General features: G+C 40.6%; 1 protein-coding gene across 2 annotated transcripts in view; it reads right to left on the bottom strand.

Annotated features, from left to right (window-relative positions):
• lrp1ab (low density lipoprotein receptor-related protein 1Ab) overlaps nucleotides 1-27,072 on the bottom strand; it is a 189,255-nt gene that overhangs the window by 138,912 nt on the left and 23,271 nt on the right. For both annotated transcript variants that reach the window (XM_037540882.1, XM_017694300.2), the window contains exon 2: nucleotides 22,162-22,284. In XM_037540882.1, the coding sequence (XP_037396779.1) occupies nucleotides 22,162-22,284 (123 nt within the window). The remainder of the gene's footprint in view (nucleotides 1-22,161; nucleotides 22,285-27,072) is intronic.

Genomic DNA, 27,072 nt, shown 5'->3' with positions numbered 1-27,072 from the left:
ATAAATATTGAAATAAATAGTTAAATGATCATTTACATAAATTGTATACAATTAAACAGGATAACGGGAGTCAGGTCAGTTTATAGAACAGGAGTAGCAGTTTCTAGAAGAATGGAAAAGGAAGAAGGAATTAAAAAAAAAGTAAAAAGAAGCAAAGATTTGTTTAAAAATATTTTTTAAATGGACAAATTGGAGAAAATCTGAGAAAAAGGAGAAAATTGCAGTTTGTGTATTATGAATGTTCAGTAGTTAGTTTGTTCACCATGTGCTGTGGGTCACTTTTTGCAAAATGGACCTCCTCACTAGTGCGCAAAGGCTAATCCTGCATTTCAAAATCAGTCAAATACAAATTTCAGTTCTCCAAAACGGTCACAGAAAGAATGAATACAGTACATGATTTCCAACACATCACACAAATGTAAAAAAAAAAAAATCTATCCAACATCAATTTGCAAATGTTAAACAGTATTGCTAATTGGTTAGCATTAGCATGATAGCAGCTCAGCCCACCAAAGAACAAGTTGTCTTCTGGATAATTTAAACACAGACACAACTTTCGATGATAAAGACTCAAATCTGAGGGAGTGTAGTCAAGTGACTCGTGTTGGAGTGACAGAAAGGTGAAATGAAACCTGTGTTGCTTAAGTGTGTAGCCTATTGGCTGACCTAACATTAGTTTAGTGAGTAGATTACAGACCCAAATAGTGGAACACAGCACAGTAAAGGCTTAATTCCAGCTACGGGGCTGTGTAGATGATAAAAAGTCATGTCTGAGACAGCAAAGTCGAGGGACTGATGTTGGAGCAACAGAGATAAAAACCAAATCTGTTCCGTGGTGTTTGGGGCTGTAGCATTTTAGCTAGCATTAAGCTAATGCCAGCTTAGTTAGCAAACCAAAAGTGCAACACACCACAGTACAGGCTCAAAAAATATATATAAATAAATAACAAACAAACACTGACAGCGCAAGTCAAGAGCAATTGGTGTGACGAATTAAATGCTATGTAGTGTCTATCAGCCATTGCCACTAAATGCTACTGAGCCACTGTCCCATGTAGTTTTTCTTGGGTACATCGTAGAGATGGAAAAAGAAGCCATAACCAGCAGGACGGAGCCTCTGCCTGTAAATTGCATTCATTTTTAAATGGGAATGAATGCTGGACGATCCTGCATCTAGCGATGCCTGTTTTCAGGCAATCCTCCAAAAAAAAAAAAGAAAGAAAAAAAAAGAAGAAGAAAAAAAAAATTCATAATGTATAATCTTGTATCGGAAAAATGTCTTGATGTATCATGATATATTTTTGCCATATCGCCAAACACTAAATATGAGCCCTGAAAAGGCCAATTTTGTTGCAATAATTAATGATATATCATACAGCTCTAATGTTAAGTAAAAGATCTCTATATTTGTGGCTAGACTGTGGGAGACTGGTGAATGCCTCCTTCTCAGTCCAATAATTTGGCCTCAGATTTATACTACACCTGCTTCACTTCACCCAGCAGGCTCTATTAATCAGCCGCTAAAGGTCTGGTAAATGTGGTTTAATGGCTGTGCCTTGGGATTTGTGCATGGAGCATCAATCCTCATCTGTCAATTCTTGTGGGCCATAGCTGGGGGTGAAGGTACAGACATTTTCCAGCAGTACACCCCAACACAGAGCTCTACTCATAAATAAGACTACAAACAGCTTTAGAAACTGACTGGCCACTATATTAGAAACATCTAAATTGTAGGTTTGCCTTGGAGGTGTACAGACTGACTGTCAACAGTCTGCATTAGTTATCCTCCTGGAGGTCACCAATAGGTGGACCACGGTCCAAGTCCAGACCCAGACACTGTCCTATGTGGACCAGAACCTACAACCGATAAATTACAGAGAATTCTTTAATTTCGATGGGGTGGCCTTTTTTTAATCGGCGTTAAAAGGCCTTTTCTAGCCTTTACAGCAGCTTTAGCAGCCCGAGAAACTCACAGACCAATCGCATGTGTTGTAAGCATGACATGTAATGCTACTCAGCCAATCAGATCTGTGCATTACGATGTGCACAGAGACTTGAGGGAGTGTCACACAAACAGGGGAGGGACGAGGGGAGAAGAAAATGTTGAAATATCACAGAATTGTACTTTATTTGATTTGACATTCAGTTGTTGACTGTATAAGATGTTGATACACCTACTAGGCTACTTTGGTAAACAGTTAATGGCACTGAATCATGATGCAGGTTAGATATTATGATGTTCCAGACGTTTGCTTGAGGAAATTCTATAACTGGACCTTACTGAATTTTAATTAAAGACCCCGGCTCTAGCACTTCATCAGTGGCCAGTTTCTGCCCATAGTTCAGGTATTGGATATTTTTCGGTGGTGGATCACTCTCAGTGTTGCTATCAAGTCAGTTTCACCGCTGTGCGCAGATTGGCCCACTACCCAAACCATATCTGGTTAAGGGCAGTGGTCCTATGATCGTCCCCTTGCGACAGGGTGGAGCATGGTTGCCAAATTGTGGCGAAACTAAGCTACAGTTTGTAACTGTAAAGCTATATTTGTATCAACTGCAGAATCTTTATATCTACAGGACAATAGTGGATGGATAAGGTAGGTGGAGCCCATATACTCCATTACCAGTTACCTTAATATGGTACCATATTTAATACCTACCTACTTTTCAGGTTTATAATTACTGACTGTAGCCTGTTCCTGCATAATTTATCAGATACCCTCATGACCACAGGACCATCACTAACCAGATATTATTTGGATGATGGTCTGTTTTCATCACAGCTGCTGGTATAGGTGTATAAGGCACAGTGTTACTGCTGGGTTGAGAACAGTCCATCAAGCAAAAATATTCAGATAATAGAGGTCCTGTGGTGGGCTGAGAACAGACCACCAACTAAAAATATCCTGTGGTCAGATACTGATCACCAATGCAGAGTCAAAGAAACTGCTGAAAGCAAGAGAGGAGCTGTAGCTTCTAACTCTACTCCAATAAGGTGCACTGACAAAGGCAGGTGTTTCTAACAAAGTGAACTGTAAGCATAAATAGCCAGCATTTGTAAGCACAATCTGTTTATAGTAAATGGATGGTGAATGCATATGTTAGTCATTCATATTGTCCGACAGGGCGTAGAGTATGTAATAGGAAAAGCTTATGTAACTAGAATCTAGAGCCCTATTGTCCTTAATGCCACCCAGAGAGTTTCATTAACCGTGACTATGCAGAGCTGGAGAAATCTGTATGCAAGACCTGATCTCTGTCTCTGCCTGCGTGTGGTTTCATTCGCTCTGTTTTTCCAGCCCTCTCCCCATCTCCATCTGTATGTGTGTTGTTGGATTGCTGGCAGAGAGACAGGGAAAGCACAGGCCAGATCCCGCTCTAAAAGCACAACAAACTCATCTTTCGAGCCCCCACCCTCCCTGGCCCCCCCCAGGCTCTACTCCGCAGGCCACCCTAGAACGTTCTGGAATCGCAGTGGCCGAAAAGTCTCAGAACAGCAACAAAAACTCTAACAAAACTCTAACAAACACTGCTAGCAGTGAGAGAGAAGTGAGAAGAGTGAAAGAAAAGAGTGAAAGAAAAAAGTCACTAAGAATTAAACAAGAAGTCATCACAGCAAGGCTCTTTCACATGATCACAGCAAGACTCTTTCCTTTAAAAAAAAAAAAAAATCACACAATATGAAAATGCCTGCTGTTACAAAGCAGCTAAATATTTATTTTAATGCAAAAGGCATTCTAATAAAGATCTCATGATGAATGGACAATTCAAAATGGCCCAACATTACTTGAAATTAGATCTTGTTATATTAAAAAGTCCCATATCCTACATTTTGTCTAGCATTTCTTTTTTCTGAGGTCCTCATATACAATGTGTGTGGATTAATAAACCAAAGACAGCTGCATTTCATTTTCATATGGCTGTCCTGTTTTGTGCCTCACTCAAAAAGCAGTCCAGGCTAAAACACTCCTTAAAAATTCAGTGTTAATTAGCAGGCCTAACATGTTGTAAACTGAACAGGGTGAATATATGCAAATGCAATGGTTATTGTGACACAGAATGTTTGTATAACACATCAAATATTCAGTTTTCCATGACATGGGACCTTAAACTTCCATTAAAAGTTGTCCTGTAATTTATTGATTTTTTTTTACCCAACAGTGATATGCAGTATGAAATAAGAAGGTACACTAGAGTATTCACAAGCTTGGAATGGCATGTGAATTTATTTTATACCTTATACAGGGCAGACAAATATTAGATTAGATTAGATTAGACCAGACAGACAGACAGACAGACAGACAGACAGACAGACAGACAGACAGACAGAGTGAGAGAGAGAGCAGGACAGAGTGAGCAGGACAGAGTCAGGGGCAGTGCCATGAGTGATCCGAAGGGAGGAAGTCGTTGGCTGTGTGTTAACAGTAGTAAACGCACACAGGCAACAAGTGTTTCCTTCCTGAACACACACATCCAGTAAAACAGTAAGACTGACCACTTTCAAAGAGGTCCATGAACAACAGTGACGAAAAGACAGACAGACAGACAGAGTGACGAAAACAAGACAGACAGTGGCGAGAACAAGACAGACAGTGGCGAGAACAAGACAGACAAAAACAAGACAGACAGGCAGACAGAGTGACAAAAAGACAGACAGACAGACAGAGTGAGGAAAACAAGACAGACAGTGGCGAGAACAAGACAGACAGACAGACAGACACAGACAGAGTGACGAAAACAAGACAGAGAGACAGAGTGACGAGAACAAGACAGACAGACAGAGAGACAGTGACGAAAACAAGACAGACAGACAGAGAGACAGAGTGACGAAAACAAGACAGACAGACAGAGAGACAGGGTGACGAAAACAAGACAGACAGACAGAGAGACAGGGTGACGAAAACAAGACAGACAGACAGAGAGACAGAGTGACGAAAACAAGACAGACAGAGAGACAGACAGAGAGACAGACAGAGAGACATTTGTCCACAGTACTAGTCCTGGGACAACACTTTCCTGCCTTTAACTGCCATTTTATAATTAATAGCGTAATTCGTCCAGCTGCGTGTCTGCAAGCTCTTCCCTCCGGCTGAGACTGCAACCACAGGCTGAAGGAAGAGGATAAAGGAGCCAGGAAGCATGTTTAAACAAACACCTCATTGAGAGCACAGCAATAACTCAAGATAACAGAGATAACAGTTGCCCCTCTGTAATAACCAGGTAATGCAATACCTCATTTAGCAAGAAATTAGAAGGACTTTGGATTAAGCAGATTTGTGGGTTGGAAGCCAAAGTGCAATATACACTACCGCCCTGCTGCTTAGCTTAGAGACTCAACCAGGACCATAAGATGTAACCAAGTCGAAATCTAATAAAGGGAACCTAACTCAATTCCCTTTGAAACTCACATCAGACAGAGGAGGAGAAAGCCAGGTTACTGAGACAAAAAGACAATAGAAAAGTGCAGGGACAATGCTAGTAGAGGGGCACGTGGGATAAAAAGTGTCATATCCCAGAGCTATTACCACCCGAAGAATGGGGCTAATTGCATTATTGTAATGAGCTGGCTGATCAGCTGACAATGGAGCAGGATTAGGGAGGAGGTCATCCATGTCTCAGCACTGGGCTTCTCACTGCAGATCCCTCAGATCTCTATCTGTCATTAATGTGGACGATCTTAAGCCCTGAAACAATTTGCATGCTTGTCGTTGTCAAACCACTCATGAGAGCTGATGAGAACAAATTAGCTTCGCAACTACTGCTTGTTCTGCTAGTTACTGTATTTATTAATGATGCAGGCCATTCATTCACGTGATGTTATTGAGGTTTAAGCGCCCATGCAGGTTATTACAGGTCTCAAGTTTGGTCACATTCATGACGAGTCACTCACCAACTCAAATGTGAACCATCAAGAAAGAAAGTCTTGATCTGAGCAAATAAATCTACACTGAGCATTGAGGCTAGTAATGTGAACACTGCCTAAGTGGCTCACGAATAGATCTCTAAAAACATCAGATCATTGTCACATTAAGGCAAATATTTGGATACATAAATAGTATATAAAATAGTGCATTTCTCACTTAATCGATTCCCAGTTGGTTGCTAAGGTATAGCCTACCATAGCAAATATTTGGCAATACCTTAGCAACCAACTGGGAATCGCTTAAGCGAGATACGCAGGCTCTTCCCTCCAGAAAATAATATAAGATGTTGCTAACCAGTTGGCAGTTTGGAATCTCAGGTGGTTAGTAAGCGGTTGCTATGGTATTTCAGGTGGTTTCTAAGGTGTTCCTAGGTGGTTTCTCCAGTGCTACTAGGTGGTTATTATGGAATCTGTTGTGGTTTTGAAGCAATGCGGAAAAACTAATTACATTTGACCATAGCAAGGAAATGTGAAGAGCTAACACTAGCTAAATTATCTTTGCTTACTAACAATGGCTGGCTAACCTGTAACTGATTCTATTCCGTCAGCTCCTTCAGGCTGGTAAATGCTTAGCACTGTCGATGTTGCTTGAATGTACACCAATTTTTTTCTATTTTCTGTTTTCCATTTTGTCTCAAGTAAAACACAACTGGACTTTCAATGTGTTGTGGAAGGATGGATTTTTCAGACAGGCTGTCTAGACCGTGTGGGTCCAAAGTTTTGGGTTCACTACCAATTCCCATATGCCTAGAATCAATTTTTTTTTTTTGGGATGGATTCCTAGCCCTATGAGCTGGCCTTTACAAAACAAGTGTTTTCAGATAGTCAGACAGTCACAAATGTTCCTATTCCTAATCTTGAGTTCAAAGTGAAGATATCTGATTATTTGAACAACCCTAGTGAAAATTGTCACTGGTCTGGCAGTCATTGAGCCCCCATCTGCACATGCAGCTCTCATGTCAGATCAGATACAGACCCTCAATAATGAGCCGGCTATACTTGAAATGTTAAACTCGCCTGGCAGGCAGGGTTTAAATAAGTCAGACTATGTACCCAACGTGTCTCACACCCCCACCCTCATCAGTCCCCTAACCCGCAGAGTGAGGATAACTCACAGTAGTATGGAGCTCACAGGTGTATGCAAAGCAGCCTTAAAATAATCTGACCTGGGCTGATCCATCACTACACAACCACATAAACCACAGCTTTATTTCTCTCTTTATACCCTGCTACCTTTGACCAGCATATCAAACGCTGGAGATTACACGCGAATTGATCCAGTGCCCTCAAACCAACCCATATTCCGTAAAGAGAACACTGAGGTAATGCAATTGGTTGTAGCCACTGATAGACTAGTTTTATTGCACTGGAAACAGCTGCGCTAAAGGCTCTCTCCAACCAAAACACAGGAAGGCAGCAGTCTCCAATGGATCGTCACCAAAAATATGCTCAAATTCCAGCAGCAGCACTCTCAATTGCTGTAATGGCTGCATAACAACTACATAAAGGTGACAGATCATATCTAGGAGAAGAGGAAATTACATTTCAGTGGGGTTTTTTTTCTTCAAGCAAAGTGCTCGCTTCCGTAGACAAATCCTTGGGTGAGAGTTTCTGTACTGCTAAGGACCTCACTAAAAGTCTAGAGACATTGTATTATAACATCCTGTTTTACAATATAAAAAAATATATATGCAGGGTGCTGCAAGGCAAAAAAGTTCCCAAAGAAAGTGATATTTTAAATGAATTATCATCAACATTACATACAGAAACTCTGATGATGTGCAAGTTCACTGCTGGTTTTGGATGTTAAATAAAACAAATATTGAGACCCCTGGCTCACTCCCACCACCGCTGTGAAGAAATCTGAGTCAGTAAGTTTCTCCATAATGAATCATTTCACATTAAACTACTCTGAATGACTGTTTGCATCTCAATTACATTAAGCAGAAACTTTGAAAATTACAATGGGAATTTAACAATATGTTAAAATGCAGCAACAGATGTATGTAAACAGGTGTGTGCGAAGCTGCCATCTCATCATGCAACTAACAACTAATTACTACCAGTTCTTCAAAAAAGCATATTTAAATTTATTTTTAAAAATCATTTTCACTTATTTAAGAGACTGTTGAGCAGTCATGACAACCCTAAATACGTACTTCACCGAAGTACAGAACTAAGCTGGACACAAGATAAGTTTCAGGGCTGCAGCAGCTGCGCAGGGCTGTTTGCAATTCCAAGCCTTATCTTTGTTCCAGCTGTGCTCATTTATACGTTATTATAGTGGCTGAAGTGATTAAATACTGACATGATAAAAATATTGCGACATTCGGCAGTACTGGATATCAACCAAGCCTTGGCTAAAGCAGTGCTGACAGAGTGTGCGGTGAGTGTGGGAAAAAGGGAAGACTGAAAGTGGAGGAAAATGACCAACACATGAGCCCGACAGAGGCAAAGAAAAGCATGGCATGAGAGATCGAATGCTAGAATGAAGTGGCGCTGTTAGATATACAGGCTGGCAAAGCGAAGACTGCAGAATCATTACATCAACAAGTGTGAGGTAAGAGTGAGTGACAGAGGAAGAGAGGAGAGAGAGAGCTGATAGGAGACAGTGGGGAGGAGGGGAGTGGTGCCTGGCTGGCGTGAGAAAAGTGTGTGTAATGAGAGGGAGAAGGTAAGTCAGGAGGCAGGGATCTTACCACTCCTACAGAGTCCAACCTGCCACTGCTTACTGGTGGGGGGTGGGGTGGGGGTGTGCATCAGAAACAGTACTGATACAGAGAGGCAGTTTTGATATTACATTATTTAATTTAGCCAGATTAGAAGTCCAAACCAGACTTTTGATTTTTGTGACAATGTTTGTTTGTTTTCATTTGGCTTCACAGTGCAATGGCTAAAGTGTACCAAATTATACATGGGAGTGTTTATCAGTCAGGAACTTAGCACGGCTGCAAACACTATGCTGCTTTTACAATTGCCACCATTTGAGCCAAAATCCTCTACTTTGCACAAAAACAGAGATGTCTGACGTCTGTGTATCACAATCAAAGTAATAACAATAACTCTTACTTGATATCTGCATCTTCATGTCTGGTTTGTCAATTTGAACCAATAACCAAGTAACCTATCAGGACGCTAATGCAATATGCTCTTCAATCCATGTGCCAAAATCTATTGCTTCAATATAATTTCATTGCTCGTCTGCTGTTATTAGCAGTAGCTCATGGTGCTGGAACAATATGAGTATCTGTGAAGAGTCAGACATCAAAACAAGCAGATTATGTGGACAGTACAGAGCTGATGTGCTGCTAGAAAAAGTAGAAGAGCATGCTCCGAGTTCCCTAGTTTGGTGCAGATGATCACAAAAATGGTTTCCACCAGCAGCAAGTGAAACCAGGGTTCATTTAGAAATGACTCGCATTTTATGCCCAACCATGGCTCGTTCCTTTAGACCGCACACGAGAGCAGAGGGAAAAAGATTGCATGTGGCATTTTTCCAGTCTAATTCAGCCACATTTGTAAGCAGTTTCAAATCTGATTCAAATTAGACTTCCAGATGTGTGATTTAGTTTACCACATGCAAAAGTCAGATTGCATGTGTGAACACCTGTTGAAACAATTCAAACTAAAGAAAAAGTCTGAAACATTCACACAGAGCAAGGTAGATGTGAAAGCACACTAATCTCTGCCTACGAACAAAGGATTCATTTTGACATTCAAATCTTACACAAACAAACTTCTGACTGGTGCTATAATATGTTTAGATGGCAGAGGGACATACTGTTTGTTTATTTGAGCTATTCTTCAGTATGAACAGAAAAAATGCCACATGCAATCTGACTTTTGCCAGTCATTCAGCCACATTTGTAAGCAGTTTCAAATCATTCAAATTAGATTTCTAGATGTGTGATTTCATGAAGTTTTCTTTTTCCATCATTTGGGATGCAGCACAGGAATGTGTGACAAGGAAATGATATGACTGATATGAATGTTATGACTAAGATGCAGCGTAGAACCTTTTAACAGCCATTTAGGAAACAAGCTAGTTATTGTCATCAGGTTTGCAGCATTACTACTACGGCTATTACTACAGCAACCAATGTGGATAAGCGAGCAAATGTGACAGTCTGACAAAAACAGATCTGGTCAAGAGATCAAGCTCATGTATATCCCAATATCTCCAAATCTCAACTCAACCTGGGGTGGACAGGCCTAAAACGCAAATCAACACAATACTGCTAAGAGTGTGAGAGTGAGTGTGAGAGTGAGTGTGAGAGTGAGTGTGAGAGTGAGTGTGAGTATAAGAGTGAGAGTGAGAGTGTATTCTGTGAACAGTCCATTAAGACAGGATTTGTTGTGTTTGAAAGCTGCTTCTCCTACCGGTCACAGGTCTAACGTCTCTGGGTCCAACTTGCCTCGGCATGTCCATAAGCATTTCATGTAAGCCTACAGTAACGGTACATACATTCCTGTGACCAGAGCAGTCTCCGTTTCTAACTGCTTGCCGGGAGGGGCTGCAGAATCACTTAAGTACAAATGGCTCCAGGATAAGCACCTCATTTCCCCCTCCTGCTTCAACTAGAGCACTTAACACAGCATCTGAATGTGAAAGAGGCCATTTAAATACACTAATACATCTGAGCCCATGCCAGACTCTCTATCTGCACTGTGCATTCTAGGAGCAGAGTTAGGAGGTGATGATTCAAGACTACAACTGATATGATCATACGCCTCAGCTGAGAAAATAACCCTGTGTGTTTTTTTTCAAGGACTACTGTAAACATACCTGTCTGGGTTTGTTGTCTCTACTTCAATAATGGAGCCAATGAAAACCATGTCTGATGACAGACAGACTGCCTAAGGTTTCCTGCTGTGGGTCTGGCCAACAAAAGCCAATTTAGCCTATAGAGGTTGGAGCTATTGCCAGTAATAACAAATTCATGTTGTAATACAACATAAATGACTTCTCACTTGTAGTTATTGAAATAAATGGAAAAATTCTACTTAGGTTTGGATTCTAAACTTTGTCAAAACACATTTGTGCTTGTAAGTAGAAGAGGAAAGGTTGTGTTTTTAGGGTTTGTTTAAAATGTGTTCTTCAGCTACATAAATAAGCAGTATAAGATAGCTTGTATCTTTATACATGCATATCTTTATTATTATTATTATGTTGAAAGAAACCTGCAAGCCCTTTGTTATGCAGAAAAAAATTATCATGTTTTTCTTATTATTGGACATTGCAAATAAAAAGAAAAAATAATCTGCAGAATTTGAGTCATTTTTTAAATAATATAGCACCAATTTGTTGATGATATAGTTGTGTGCAAGTGTTTGAACACCCCAGGTCAACTTACATTTAGTTGATTTTAGTCTCATCCTCTACAAGAAGCAAACTTAAATAAGACAGAAAGACACACAGAGACTGAAGTCATTACTGAAAATACTGTACATAATTACTGTACATTATTTATTATGCATTATCACTTTTGGACTTCCCAAATTTGAAACACTGAGTGACAGATCTTAATTGCTTCTGGAGTCCAGCTTATATAATGTTAGTCTAAATTCCTCAAGTTATTATTAAATGAAATAACAGCAATTATTAAGTGGTTCCAAAATTCTGATAAGTACTGTAAATCAAATTTCAATTTAACTTCAGCAGGTCTATGAACACCAGCAAAGTTGCTCTGGCTGAATTTGCTTTCTGTTAGTTTGGAAGAATGCCTAGTTGCAGTTACACCACTGAGTCATAGAATATTTACTTGACAGATGAGCACTGAGAAATACTTTGAAAAGAAGCTATGTGAAAAGGAGGAGAGACCTGTAGCTCAGGTACCTGTATTGCAATCATAAACCTTGCTTAAGCCTAATTAAATACAGGCAGAAGAAATTGCTCCATCTTAGAAAAATGGATTTTGGTCAGCAGTGCATATTTGATTATAAGATGTAATTTGAGCCTAACTTTTGTCATTTGTTTTGTGTTTAACCCCTTTTGTCAGCAACTGTGGTTTCTTCTGTCAGACAAACATCTCATTTCACTGTTATTCTCCTGCCAGAGCATGTATAAAAATGTCGGGTAGACCAGTGCAAAACACTACAGCAAAAAGGCTCAGCGAGTGATTCAAATCATCATCTTTTACAGTTCTAACAAAGACATAAGGTTTAAACTGAGGCAAGCAACAAGTCAGACCATCAGTTTTTACATATATATGCTCACACAGGACTGGCCACTTCATTAAGTACATCTCCTTGTATCTACACTCGTCTATTTTATAAGCTCCACTTACTGCATTGATGAAATTTATATATGGATAGTTATACAATCACAGACTGTAGTCCATCTGTCTCTCTGCATACTCTGTTAGCCCCCTTTTACCCTATTCTATAAATGGTCAAGACCACAGCAGGACCACCACAGAGCAGTGCAGCACCACATTTGTGCAGTGGACCATTCTCAGCACTGAAGTGACACTGATGTGGTAGTGGTGGTGGTGGTGTGTTAGTGTGTTGTGCTATTACGAGCAGACACGTCAGTGTCACTGCTGGCCTGAGAACAGTCCAAAATATCTCCCCTGCACCATCCTGTGACCACAGATGAAGGACTAGAGGATGACCAACACAAACTGTGCAGCAGCAGATGAGCCGTCATCTCTGACTTCACATCTATAAGATGGACTGACAAGGTAGGAGTATCTAATAGAGTGGACAGAGAGTGGACACAGTGTTTAAAAACTCCTGTCTGATCCACTCGTACCAGGACAACACACACTAACACACAACCACCACATCAGTGTCCCATCAGTGCGGCAAATGATCCACCACCCAAATAATACCTACTCTGGGGTGGTTCTATGGGGGTCCTGATTACTGAAGAATAGAGTGACAACTGAGCATCTCAGCACTAAAGTATATTTCAAATTTGTGGGAAAATAAAAGACCCAGATCAGACCCAAGCCTGAACTAAAATAATTTCCAATGGAAATGTGGGACATGTACTGCAATTTAGTCCAAGACTGGGCTTGATCCAGCTCTTTAAGTTTAAAAATAAACCATTTCAAACCAAAAAAACGTTTATACAACACACAACTGGTGAAGGGCAAGGCTATGATCTGTACCCTCATAAGATGAAGCCAAGTTTAACAAGTGTGTGTTGGTGTGTGTGTGTTCATGAGAGAATGACTAATTATGTCTAGGTGTGCGAGGAGGGCACGTTCTTTGAGAACAACGTTCACAGGCTGTTGGTAGATATGTCTGAGCCGAGTCTCTTATCACACGCCTCCCAGGTTTGGAGAGCTACTGCAGAGTTGTTGTGATGCTGTCAGTCAGAGCAGTTACATAAGAACCCATTCCCAATGAGAAAGATTCAATCCGGCTGCTTTTTAAAGGGGACTGACCTTGGCACTGTGCTAGGTGGGCCTTTCTTTTCAAAAAGCAGTGGTTTGGTAAAAATCTAAATTTACCCAGTTTTTCCTCATACTTTAAATTTAGTCAATCAGTCAAGACGCACCTGTTTTCTGAAGTTTGTTTCTTCAGATTTACACTGCAGCTACAAGGCTAGTGTAGTCAAAAAGTAATGGAAGCTTATGTACATTAGTTACCATCAGGCTAACTGCCTGCATTAATTACATACATTATTCAAAAATTTCAAATGTGAAATAAGTATGTGAAACAGACTTCATTAACTCTTGATATCGATGGCACACCGTTAGTGGGGTATAAGTGGGGTATAAGCTAGGACTACACACAAAAAAAAATCATATTTAAATTATGATTTCAATTCGTTACTCAATGCAGTTTGATTCAAGATGAGCTTTGATTCCGGAGAGCAGAGCAAGGCTGCAACGATCAGACAACACTATAATGGCAGCAAGCAGACAGGGCTGAACGATTTGGAGATCATGAAATTTCTGACTAATATTGCAATAAACGTGATTATTTTTATCTCTATATGATCTTACACCACCTGAGCGGTTAGTGATCTTAGGTGTTTGCAGTAAGCCTATCTCCGCTGATTGAAGTGGTCTTGACAGGCTAGAACATTTTATTTCAACAAAATCAGTAATATATGCTGAATCTAGGCCACCTTGGCTACCTTGGCTTTAAAGGTCAACACCTTCATAGAGCTGAAGTTTGTAAACTGAATAAGGCAAAAGTAATGTGCTCAAAATTCTTCCCAGTGAGCACACAGGCTTCTGCACTTTGAACTATATGGAGACCATTTAGAAAGACAGCAGGGCAACCAGATTACAGAAGTCTTATCTAGCAATTAAAAGTCATAGCATTCTGTAGGGTGAGCATGTCTCTAATTAGGATACATTTCGTAAGTAATACAATCCTTTCTAAGCAATGTTACTGATATGCACACAAATGAGGAACTAACATCCAATGTTCCACCAAGATCTTTAACTGCAGCTTTTGGTTGTACTGACAACCATTAAAGTCTGCAAATGTATCCTGAGTGGACCTAGGACCCAATAGTAATCTATATTATCAGAGTTTAGCAGGACAAGGTTTCAGTTTTTTTATGTCTTTAATGCAACTGTCCATTCTGTATAACTGTATCAATGAATTTGCATCATTAGCATAAAAAGTGAAAGAGCTGTTAATATAGGGAGAACACTAACAGCCCTAAAACAGAGCTTTGTAGGACACCATGTTGTACCATTCTGTGTTCAAAAACTACTTATTGACCCTGATAAATTAATAGCAATCTGTCAGCAAGACCTAAGCCAAGCAAAGCCTATCCACATCAAGCGAACGATGAAGGAAGGGGTCGCCACGCTCCAAGTTTTAAATCTAATTGTTGCTGTTTGCCATGAGCTGGATGTCACAAAAAGCAAGAAAATCCTGCACCATTTATCAGTCATGTTCCCTTTTGCTGTCACGCCATGTATAAAACAAGCTTTCAGTCACCTAATTTGAAAGTCAGTGACAGTGTACAGTAGATTTTAACTAATGTTTGACAGCATAAGTTTAACTAATGTGGCCTCCTGCCAAGATATAGGCCTACTTTTTATGAACGTCTATGAAGTTGTGGATCGTACAGCCCCAGTACAAGTTTTCATGACTCATTAGCTACAACAGCCTCATAGCTAAAGCACAAAACTAAAGAAGCAACATTCAGGCATCACACATTTTGATTGATCCACTACATTTGGAGTAAGAGGAAGGGTGTGTTTGGCGTATACCATTTTAAGTACATCATTTTAAGTGTGAAGATGTAAGTGTAAATGGTTAAATGTAAGAGCAGAGCCAATGTGGGCTGCTGGAGTGGGACTGAGTAATTTATAGTCCTTCTAGTACTTGTATTAAAAAAAACAAAAAAACAAACAAAAAAAACAAATAAACAAGACGCACACATGAAGGCACAAGCAGATCTGCAGTGCCTTTACATAGACAAAACACTAACACACCCGCACCCACATATATAAAAGAAGTTAATTAGAGGGTTGACTAAGCCCCTTTTACAGCGTCACAGCGGATTCCTGCGCTCTATTCCAGACGTGGAGCTCCTATTCCTGCAGCAGCCGAACAGAATTACACATCAAACCAAGCCACTGTCCTCACTGCAGCAAAACATACAGCTTTACAATGTATTACAGCATTACTCTTCTCATTGATGTTTGGATCATTTCAGTTATTATCACACTGCACTGCACTCACCTTTTAAACTCACACAAACACAATTCTTTCCTTTCTGAGAATTTTTCATTTATTTGTTTGCATATATATCAGAGGAGAGATAAGTCAGAGAGAGAGAGAGAGAGAGAGAGAGAGAGAGAGAGAGAGAGAGAGAGAGAGAGAGAGAGAGAGAGAGAGAGAGAGAGAGAGAGAGAGAGACAGACAGACAGACAGACAGACAGACAGACAGACAGACAGACAGACAGACAAAGATGCAAAGAATGCAAGAGAGCATGAGAAAAAAGGCCAAAAAAAAGTTAGAGAAAAGAGAAGGATTATAGCAAGACACAAAAAGAAAGACGGGCACATGTGGGACAGGAAGAAAGAACAAGTGAAAGAAGAGCAAGAGCAAGAGAGAAAGAACAAAAGCAAGAAAGGGCAGAGCAAGAGAAATGCAACTAGAGGGAGCTTGAGAGAGCAAGAGAGAAGGAGGCTAATGAAGCAGTGCAGCTAGACTGATACATCTACACAACTCTGAGTCATAGTGCAGCTTCACCTGGCCTGTGTGTTGGGGGGGGGTGTAATTGTAGCTTAGGTGAGATGTCTGGAAACAGCCATGCAATTAAGATTCAAGACAATAATACAGAGGGGTGAGGCTCACTACTGCTACTGAGGAGCAGTCGGGGTCGGGGATGTGGGGGGGTGGGGGTTTGGGGGGGTCCAGGTGGATGAAAAGAAAAAGGTGTTTTATATGAAACAGCCTCTCTATAAACAACCTTCTGTATAAATCGGTGATTAGATGGCAATTTGAATGACACAAATAACTTCATTAAAAATAAAAAAACAAAAATAAATACATTTTATTAATTTATTTAAACTTTACTGATGAGCAGGCCCATCACAGTTATTACATAATTGCCTAAATCACAATTATTTGATATGATCATAATTATTTAAGCTGAATGCAGTCAGTTTCCAGAGTCATTGCACTGGGTTGCGCTGAAATGAATAAAACAAATTTAAACATGAAAAAATAATAAACAAAAAAAAAAAAAAAAAAAACACCTGTTAATGCATTCACTGAAACACATCATGGAACTCATGAACACAAGAAAAGCCTGTTTAGAGGGCAGCTAAGAGAAATTAGCTTAGCTCGTTAGCTAAGAGAAATGATTTTTCCCTTAATTCCACACAGTTTTGACTGACTACACATGCTTTTGTTTAAGTAGACATTTCTTTAAATGAACAGCTAGGAAGCAAGACAGCCAATCAGCTACTTTAACCTTTTTAAATATGTACTTTAAAACCTAAATGCAATGAACAGCAAATCATTTTTTCATTCTCTTACTGGTGTATGGAGAGGGAGAGAGGGAGAGAGGGAGAGAGAGAGAGAGAGAGAGAGAGAGAGAGAGAGAGAGAGAGAGAGAGAGAGAGAGAGAGAGAGAGAGAGAGAGAGAGTGTGAGTAGCAGAGAGAGACAGATGAAGAGACAGAGATACAGACAGTGCTACATTGAAAGACAGGAGAAGAGAAAGTCAGAAAGGGAGAGAAAGAAAACAGAAGGAGAAACAGAGAGACAGACAGTGAAAGTACAGAAAAAGGGACAGAGTGTGAGAGAGAAAGTAGAGAGTGAGGCAGAACGAAACCGAATGAAAAGCTCTGCTCATCTCTCATTTCTGTTTCCTAATGATATATTGACCTACTTAAAGATCTAAACAACAGTCATGTAGAGCTGCTGGAACTGCCAAGCCTTGTGAAATGCAATTTACACAGAGAGACACAGAAAGAGAGAGACCGGGGGGTGGGGCGCTGGTATGAGGGCACGGTTGGTTAGTAATTAACTTGTACTAGTAAAAGACAAGTGGAGGAAACTCTGTTCTTCTGGCGTTATGACCCATAAAAGACCATAAAAGTGGCCCAATTTCAAATCAGGAGGAGGAACATAAAAAAAAAAAAAATCTCCTCACTCCTAACTTCATCTTTCCACTTCCACTTGGAAAAAGACACATTTCAGAGGTGCAGTTTCATTTCCGCTTCTCATTCCAGCCACTGCTCATCCCTGTATTTGGATCTGCTGAGCTATGGAAGAATCCCTCATGACTTAAACTGCAGAGCTTCCCTAAACAGACTAAACAGAATAGTCTTTAACAGAACACATGCACATGTCCACAGTGCCTGTTCTTAAACTGGTACCATGCCATGACTGTGGAGCCAGAACGCCTCTTCACCACTGACCTATTAAACAGCTGGACTGAACTAAGCTTTGTAACTTCAGCCAGTGTCTCATGACGTACACTGCAGGCTATAAGCTTGGGAGCAGCACTAACTTTGTAAAAGCGAGACAGTAAAATGTTCAGAAACTCCTGAGTCAAAGAGTCTTGAGTATCCAGAGTATCTCCAGATAATCATTATCATCATGAAAATTCAGGTGTAAACGCATTTTAGCCAGATACGTTACTCTTGTTCATGCATCACTCACTCCGACAAGCAAATATGGTAGCGGCACCTCCCTCTGCTGTCCTGCATATGAGAGAAGAAAACTGCGCACTGGACTGCCACCACTAAGCAGGAGCTCCAGCAGTTCAGCTCTTATCAAGAGTCTTTCCTCCGAGTTCAACTCAGCAGCCTTCAGCTGAGCCTGTACTAGTTAAAATGAAGCTCCAGCTTGGTCAGTCTTTAATTCGGCTTGTTATTATTCACTGTTTTCAAATGCATCCGTATTAGTGTGGGACAGGGGTGTATGTGCTATGAGGTGGCCTGGGGGGCCTCAGTTAGCCCTCTCACTTAGAAGTCAGGCCTCCATTTTTCTGGTTATTAAAAAATAAAAATACAAGATCTCTGCTGCCAGTGAAAATATTACAAAATGTAAAGTCTGGGATATTTCTGACTTTTTTCCAACTAAAATAACTTACAAAAAATAAATAAATAAATAAATATTTTTTAAAATTTAAAAAACCCTTCATCACCACGCTTACATTTTCATATCTGCTTACCACTGTCTGGCAGCGACACAATACAACATGTAAACACAGTATAATCCTGCTCTACTGTTTCTCCTGATGATGAGCTGAGCTAGCAGTATGTAACTGCAGCACAGTAAAAGCTCAGTGGAAAAAGTGTCAAGAACGTTATCTTCAACCACAGACATCGACTAGTGCTGTATTAAATGTTATGCCATCAGCTGTTACAATAATGAATGTTTTCCAGGTGAATAAAGTTATTATCTGGATTTTTAAAAAATGTTAGGTTTAATATTAAAACTGTTTTTATGGTAATTGGTGGGTAATTTTTGAACAATTTAGCTTTAATGATGTTGGCTAGTTAGTGGTCATAATCAATTTGCGTTCAAGATTTCTCTGCTAGATAATGCCTTCTAACTAGATCCCTCAATCTGTAACCAGATCCCCAGAAATTCTGACAATGCCACTGGTAGTAATAAGATATTAAGGGCATCACTCCAACAGACCAGTTGACTGATGGCCAATTTTAACTAGCCTTAGATGTTTAAATATCTGAAACTCTAACCATGAGGACTAACTGAACACATACCTGGCCAATTCTGATTGGGCACCCCTATTGTTTTTAATTGCAGCTGGCAAACTGTAAGCTATTTTGTGGGAAAAACAAACTAAATATCACTGCTAAGTTCCACACTTTTGGCGTGTACAGCAGTCCATGCTGAGGTATGCTGTACAAACCAAACCAAACCTCAATGAGTGTGTGCACCTATTGCATTTGACTACATACAGCAGCTTCAAAAGTGCTTAAAATTCAGTGAGTGTCATATTAACGTAATGTATGTAATGGAAAAATTATGATGGAGCTAAAAATAATGTTAGATATGGGAGTAATCCTCATTTCCATAAACTCATTTCCACTGATGACAGTTGGCAAAGGCCTCTCTCTTTGATTCTGATTCAGGGAAATGGTGGTAACAAAAGAGGATTGGGAATCTAATGAGCGTAATTGGGAGAAACCGATCTAGATAAATGAACAAGCCGCAGCCCCAGCCCAATGAAAAGGCGCTTTGTCTGTACGACCAAATTGCATAAAAAGCATGGAAATTACATTAAGAACCATTTCTGATGGGCGGATGGGCAGAGCTGGAGACAAAAAAACTTTGCTTGCGGGGAGTCACCCTTCGCTTTGATGTCTGAAGTCAGCGATGTGAAACGGGTGATTGAGAGGGCATTTAGTTAGTCTTGTATGACGGTACATAAAACAGGCATTTCCCACTCTGTGGGTGCACCGTCAGGCACACTTTAAAGAAACAGTTCAGCAAAAAGTCTAATTTACACAATTTCCCCTTTACCACAAATGTAGTCGATCAGCCAAGACATGCATGTCTGAACTTTGCTTTTCTGTTGTTTCGCACTGGAACAAGTAGCTAACAAGTAATTTAACCAATTAGCACTTTACAAACTGTAGGCCTAAATCATCACTAACTTGCCTCAAACACTAACATGCTTAAAGGGGAACCGGACTGATTAGCCCACATTTTCTAAACATTTAAGAAATGTCATTCAGAGAGGTTTGATGTGAAATGCTCTGTTCAAAACACCTTACAGAATCAAAAATTGTTCATAGTGCTGGTGATAAGAACCAGATGTCCAAAGTATTTAAATGATGCCTCTAAAAGCTCCATCAGAAAAAAAAAATCCAAAAGGTTTTCATCCTCTATAGGTGTTTTGCTGTGTGCTGCTGTGTGTATAGTGTGTTGTAAGGCAAAAAGAGTCCCTAAAGAAAACATTGTTTTTTCAGATTTACCGTTATTTTAGCATCATCAATATTACATATAAAACACTCAACACACATGGAAATTCAACGGTCATTTTGGATAATTACATAAAAAGGCTATATTAGTGCTGTAGCCCCCTGGCTCCCATGACCACCAGTGTAAAGAAATCTGAGCTTCCAAGCTTTCTGCAATGAACAATTTCACCCCAAACCACTCGGAATGATTTTACATCACAATAATTTATGCAGAAATGCTAACAATTGGTTGAAGAAGGGAGGAAATTCTTTACACCCACGTAAGCAAAGAATGGTTTTGTTTACAAGATACATGTAAGACTTGAATGCAGATACATTAATACTGATTTGTAAACAATGAACTAGAACTGTTTTCCAGCTCTCCAAATCTCTCTCCAACAGAAGGTACAGAAGCGGCTACAACCCCTGCAACCATGTAGAGCTGCCCATAGAGAAGCATCGCTGTTCTCTGCTGCAGGACTCGGAAACGGGTGTGAGTTCAGCTCACATAAATCATAAGGCTGGAAGGAGCTGTCTGTGCTCTATAGCAAGGCTCAACACAGCAATGTAATGAGGGCCCTGAACCTCTTTCTCTCATACGCACCACCCTCTGTATAACACGACTGTCTTTTTTAATTGAACAAAAATAGTTCACGTCAGCCGCTGATATGAAATTCTTAGAGAGCCAACTTCTCACATCTCAAACTGTTCAATGTTCAAAGTTGTTCTGAAAATGGTTCAAAAGCATTCAAATGTTTATCACAAGCTACTTTAGTTATGTCCTGGCGTTTAATTTAGCAACCACGGGTATTTTAGCAAAGTCCTTATAGGATGGTCTGTCCACTTGGCAGCCATCTCGGCAATTCACTCGGGCTGTTACACAAGCCAAGGCTCCTGTGTCTTTAATGTGGCTTTTAGTTTCAGTTTTATTGGTGCCCCCTTGTTTAATGTTGCAAATATGTTTTTTTTTTTTTTTTTTTAACCCAATTTTCTCCCCAATTTAATCATCTCCCGCTTGTTAGAACTCCCCCAATCATATGATGCCATCAACGCTAGGAGGGTGAAGGTAAACACAGGCTTCCTCCGAGACCTGTGAAACCAGCCGCCGCTTCTTTTCAAACTGCCGCTCACGCAACGTCATTGGACAGCTGAGCGCGCTCGGAGGAAAGCGCCAACTGCCAGATCTGTTACATCAGCTAACAGATGCCTGTGCTGACTAGCATCTCGTTGAGTGATGGGAGGAGAAGGGGGGGGCCATCATACCCACCCAGAGAGTGCGAGGCCAATTGCGCTCTCATTGGACTCCCGGCTAAGGACGGCTGTAGCATCACCAGGGATCGAACTCGTGATGATCTGATGATAGGGCCAACGCTTAGATGGTTGCACCACTTAGGAGCTTTGACAAAAACTGCATAAATAGTTTGAAGCATTTGGCTCAAGTAACTTATTTTTCAGCATGTTCTGGCTCTTGCCCATTCATACATCTCCTCAAAGGGAGGGTGCTTTTACCACTTGCAGCTTAAAAAGCAAGCTGATTGGCTTATTTTATTGAAAGACGTGACATTCTTTGCTATGATGAGCATTTTCCAAGCTTTTTCCATTTATATTTCAACCAGTGACTGGTGTCCTCCTTTACAATGACCTGACAAAATTGCCAGTATGTGTACAAGGTTAGTTGAAACAGATTCCATTACCAACTGTTAAAGGTCAACTGGACCTATAGAATCTATAGTCCTCTATAACTGTGGCCTCAGTGATGGCTATAACTCGCCATCCATGGAGTCACACACATCCTCACAGCAGCATTCATTCATCACGCCGTAAAAGTCTAGACTTTGGAGATAAGAAAGCAAGCAGACTACTCACAGATATCCGGAGACTCGTCCGAGCCGTCTGGACAGTCCTTTTCTCCATCACAGCGCCAGCCATTGGAAATGCATGTCAACTGGTCTTTACACGCAAACTGCTTGGAGCTGCAGGTCTTCGGAGCTGGAACACAGAGAACAGCACATACATCAGAAACTGGAACTGTGGGAATGGAAACTAGACTGGAATGTTCATGCTTTTAAACAAATAGGATTTGAATATGGCAGCAAGAAAATATTGTTATAAATAACAAGAACATTAACATTTAATATTCTTTTAATATCGCTAGTATTAGACATGATTTATACCTAATCGTGAGGTTGATTGTGTTTTATCATTTCACCAAATGACCTGCAGACTGATAAACTGATAAAACTTTACACCTGATCATTTTCACATTTTCATTCATCACTACAACTGCATTACAACTACAGTACACATTTTCTCACTACAACATCCAACAGACATTAAACAAATACAGCAAACTACCATTAGGAATCTCTGTTGTGTCGCTCCATTCTGATCTATAGACTAATAAACACAGCTGTTTGGGTGCAAAAGACTTTACCAAGTTCTTTACCTTTTAGCCAGAGAAAAACACAAACACAAAAAGACACTAGTCAACTTCTGTCATTTGAGTAATCCATTCCCTCCATTGTAATAATGATCTGATACTGCCGTTATACAGGTGGAATAAGATATTCAGCCTCCTAGCGGACAATATTAGCGATCTGCCTTCTTTCTGCCAACATTCTATGCGGTTTATCACACCCCAGTCAAAACCATGGCAAGATAACAAATAAGACATGACTTTATTTCTATTCTAAACTACACATGCCTTTGAATAAGTGATTACACAAACAAACACTAAGGCAATTTTGCATTATATTAGAATAAACACACCATAAAGATAATAGTCAGATTTGATGCAGTCAGGTTCTTTTTAGTACTGTGTCCTAAGGAATTGTTAGATATGTTTAGACTTAATCAAAAGCTTTGTAATCTAGGTTTGATATGAGGGTATTTAAGAAAACAAGTCTCAAAGTCAAATATCTGAATAATAAAACCACATCTAATAAGCTTTTATTATGAGAGAAATAGGTCTGCTGTGTCTGCAACATATGCAGAACACTCCCCACTAATGAAAGAGGCCTATAACACTAAAATTCAACAAGTTCAGATCAAGTTCACAAACACGTTTTATACTCAAATCAGTGTGGAAGACCTCGCTGAGAAACCTGATTCAGGAAACGGTAACCTGATATTTTGCGTACACACTTTTATACACTTGTTTATTTTCCTGTTCCTTCTATAAACAGTACATTTCTTTGCTTTTATAGAAGCTGCAAGGTGTTTTCTCCGCTGCTGCACACAGAGGCCTTTTCACTGCCAGCAGCGGTGGCAGAGAGCATGTCTGTTCAGCCAGGCACCAGTATGAAGGGAGGGCATCTCTGACCTCACAAGTTTGATCTGACTATGTTCTTTTAAACAGTATTCAGTCATGAGATCTCAACTTTCCCCATAATGATGGTACAATTCATAACTACAACCGATATACAAGCCAATAATATACGACATCTTTATCATACATTATACTATTTAGTGTGTCCATCCTTTACCTTTATTACAGCTTCCACTCTTTTCAGGACAACTGCTTTAAGTTTTTCAAAGAAATCCGCGGGGGTATTGTTCCACACCTCTAAAGTTCAGCTGTAAAAGTGGGTTTCATTTTCTGCTACAGTGATGTCTTCTCACAGTGGAAGACTGTACAGAAACACCTGTGGAGCTTTTTAGATCTGAAGCAAGAGTGGAGCTTGATTGTTTCAGCTCTCTCAAAGATGAAAGCTTTAAGTGCTGTGTATCTGATGGGGACCGTTTTGGTGGTCTACCAGGGCTTGGACAGTTGTGAGTGCCATTTTCTCTCGCCTTTAGTGTCTACTGTTTTTGAACATCAGTTCTGGAAATGCCTGCTTTATTTTGAGAGGACACAGTGGCCCAAAATTACGCTCCATCTCAACATCTTGTTATAATTAAGAAAACCTTTTTCTTCTCCTAACAAAAAAAACAAAAACAATTCTTCACTGAATGTTATGAGAAAAGATCATAATTGAGTCTAACATTCCAAAAATCAATGCAGCTGAACTGACACCATTAGTGCATCAGTGCATTTTCACCCCCAGTCTACTCAGCCATTCAGTCAGGATTGTTGAGGTGCGCCACAGCCCTGGAGGAGCTCTGGCAGGCCGACAAATCCCTACTGGTCGTTTTACTCCACACAGCTGTCCCTCAGAGATGTGGAGTGAACCAGCCCCGTAATTAGCCCATCTCCAGCCCAACCGCGCCGGGCCGGCCTTCCCTCCACTAAACACCGCTACTTTGTGCCAGAGCAGTCAGCGTTCTGTAGGTGTGGCCCACAAGTCCGCACAACTGACCACAAGCCTTTTCTTTTCTTCTCCTGAGAGACACTATACAGCTTTTAAATGACCTTTTTAAGCATACAAGCAGCAAGGTATTCAGAGTGTACTAGCAGTGGAGAAAATCAGTGTTCCCCTTACGCAAAATAACAATTGATCAGGCAAGATTTTTGCTTCTTCAGTTTGGTACAGGTGCTACAAGGCTAATGTGGCCAGTATTGGAAGCTTAAATCCCACCGATTACAAGAGCACAAACGGCATGCCCGAGTTATCACATATACTGAACTGTTAAGTATCTTTAAAAATGGACAAAAGTACCATGACAAGATAAAAGTAATAGTAGTAGCCAAAAGAAATCATTCCTGTGGAGACATCCCCCACTCATCCTACATGTGCCTCTTTACTGAAGACACTTTCATCTCTAGTGGTCCTGCTGCACTGAGCAGATTGTGCCCTACTGCATTGCATTCCACAGAGGAGGACTGGGCCATAGAGGACAGCACCAAGTGTCTGATTGGAATTCTCTCCAGGACTGGGTGACCTACCTCCATGCACACTTTGTAAGCAGAGAGCTGTGAGGGAGTGAGGGGGGAGGTGGTGGGACTGTGACCTACAAGAGTGAATCAAGGCAGGGTATCATTCCCCTCACACTGCCTGCCTTCCTCTCTCCTTCCTCTCCTCATTTTATCTTTCTAAGTATAGTATGATGATCAGGGGACGTGTCTGCCATCATATTAGGGGTGTACGAGATACCATGTTGTTACATATCACATTTGCAATATCCCCTACAATGTTACGCTAATGACGCACCAAAATGAAAAAAAAGAAAATTTAAAGTAATAAAGAAAACACATTTTTATTACTGCCTTCAATAGAACTTAACTGACAATAAATAAGTGATTAGCTACATTAGTGATGAAATGATAAGCACATAAATATTCTTTTTCACAAGACGATATGCACTGTGATCAAATACATCTAGATTTCATGTGACAAAAGGTGTAATAACAGGAAAGGTTTCTGTAGTTCCATTAACCACAGCCCAATATATTTCATAAACACAATAACCAACGTAAAAACACTCCACAGAGCATCTCCTGGAACTGGAAATAGCTGGTTTGTTTATCCTACCCTGGACGGTTGAATGGCCAAGCTGTTTGAAATGGCAATGAGTGCATTTACATGCACCTAATTATCCAATACCTGCAGAAAACCTAATTTTGTCAGTAATATGAGCAACACGTTTACATGCACTTCAGTTATCAGATAATGGGAAACTCTAGATCCACATGAGTCAGCCAGTAATCAATTTCTGCTTTGCAACCAGCCAATAAACTCACAGAAGAAAATTCAGATTCAGATTCCTTTATTGATCCCAGGGGGAAATTGCAGTTGTTACAGTTGCAGCCGCTTATGTAAAAATAAACACTTTACTAATAATTTAAGACAATATAGAGAAATTTACAGTATGTACACAGGATTTAAGTACTTATGAGTATAGTAAGGTGGCAGTGATTGGGATAGTAATATGAAACATCAGGTATAAAGCAGTTACAATTATTTAAATTAAGTTAGTGTCCCTCTGAGCACACACAATTGTTATTATTGCACATATGAACAGTTTGGGATTGAGGTTTGTGAGTCACACACTGAGGGAGGAGTTATAGAGTTTGATGGCCACAGGTAAGAATGACTTCCTGTGGCGCTCTGTGTTGCATTTTGGTGGAGTGAGTCTTGAGCTGAATGAGCTCTTGTGTCTCATCACTGTGTCGTAGAGTGGGTGGGAGCCATTGTCCATAATGGCCTGCAGCTTAGACAGCGTCTGCCTCTCTGACATGGCTGTCAGCGAGTCCAGCTCCACACCCACAACATCACCGGCCTTGCGGATCAATTTGTTGAGTCTGTTGGCGTCTGCCACCCTCAGCCTGCTTCCCCAGCATGCAACAGCATAGAGGATAGTACTCGCCACCACAGACTCATAGAAGATCCTGAGCATAGTCCAGCAGATGTTGAAGGACCTCAGGCGCCTCAGAAAATAGAGACGACTTTGGCCCTTCCTGTAGAGGGCGTCAGTGTTCTTAGCCCAGTCCAGTTTATTGTCAATATACACACCCAGTTATTTGTAATCATCCACAGTGTCCACACTGACCCCGCTGATGGACACAGGGGTCACCGATGCCTTGTCCCTCCTCAGGTCCACCACCAGTTCCTTTGTCTTTGTCACATTGAGCTGCAGGTGGTTCTGCTCGTACCATGCGACAAAGTCCTCCACCGTCGCCCTGTACTCATCCTCAACTCCCTTGCTGATGCATCCAACTATTGCAGAGTCATCAGAAAACTTCTGAAGGTGGCAGGTCTCTGTGCAGTAGCTGAAGTCCGTGGTGTAGAGGGTGAAGAGGAAGGGAGAGAGGACAGTACCTTGTGGGACTCCAGTGTTGCTGACCACTCTGTCTGACACACAGTGCTGCAGGCGTACATACTGTGGTCTGCCAGTCAG

The sequence above is a fragment of the Pygocentrus nattereri genome, chromosome 9, assembly GCF_015220715.1.
Source record: "Pygocentrus nattereri isolate fPygNat1 chromosome 9, fPygNat1.pri, whole genome shotgun sequence".
NCBI classification, from domain to species: domain Eukaryota; kingdom Metazoa; phylum Chordata; class Actinopteri; order Characiformes; family Serrasalmidae; genus Pygocentrus; species Pygocentrus nattereri.
The sequence above is the reverse complement of the archived record's forward strand: the minus strand, read 5'-3'. Positions and strand labels throughout refer to the sequence as shown.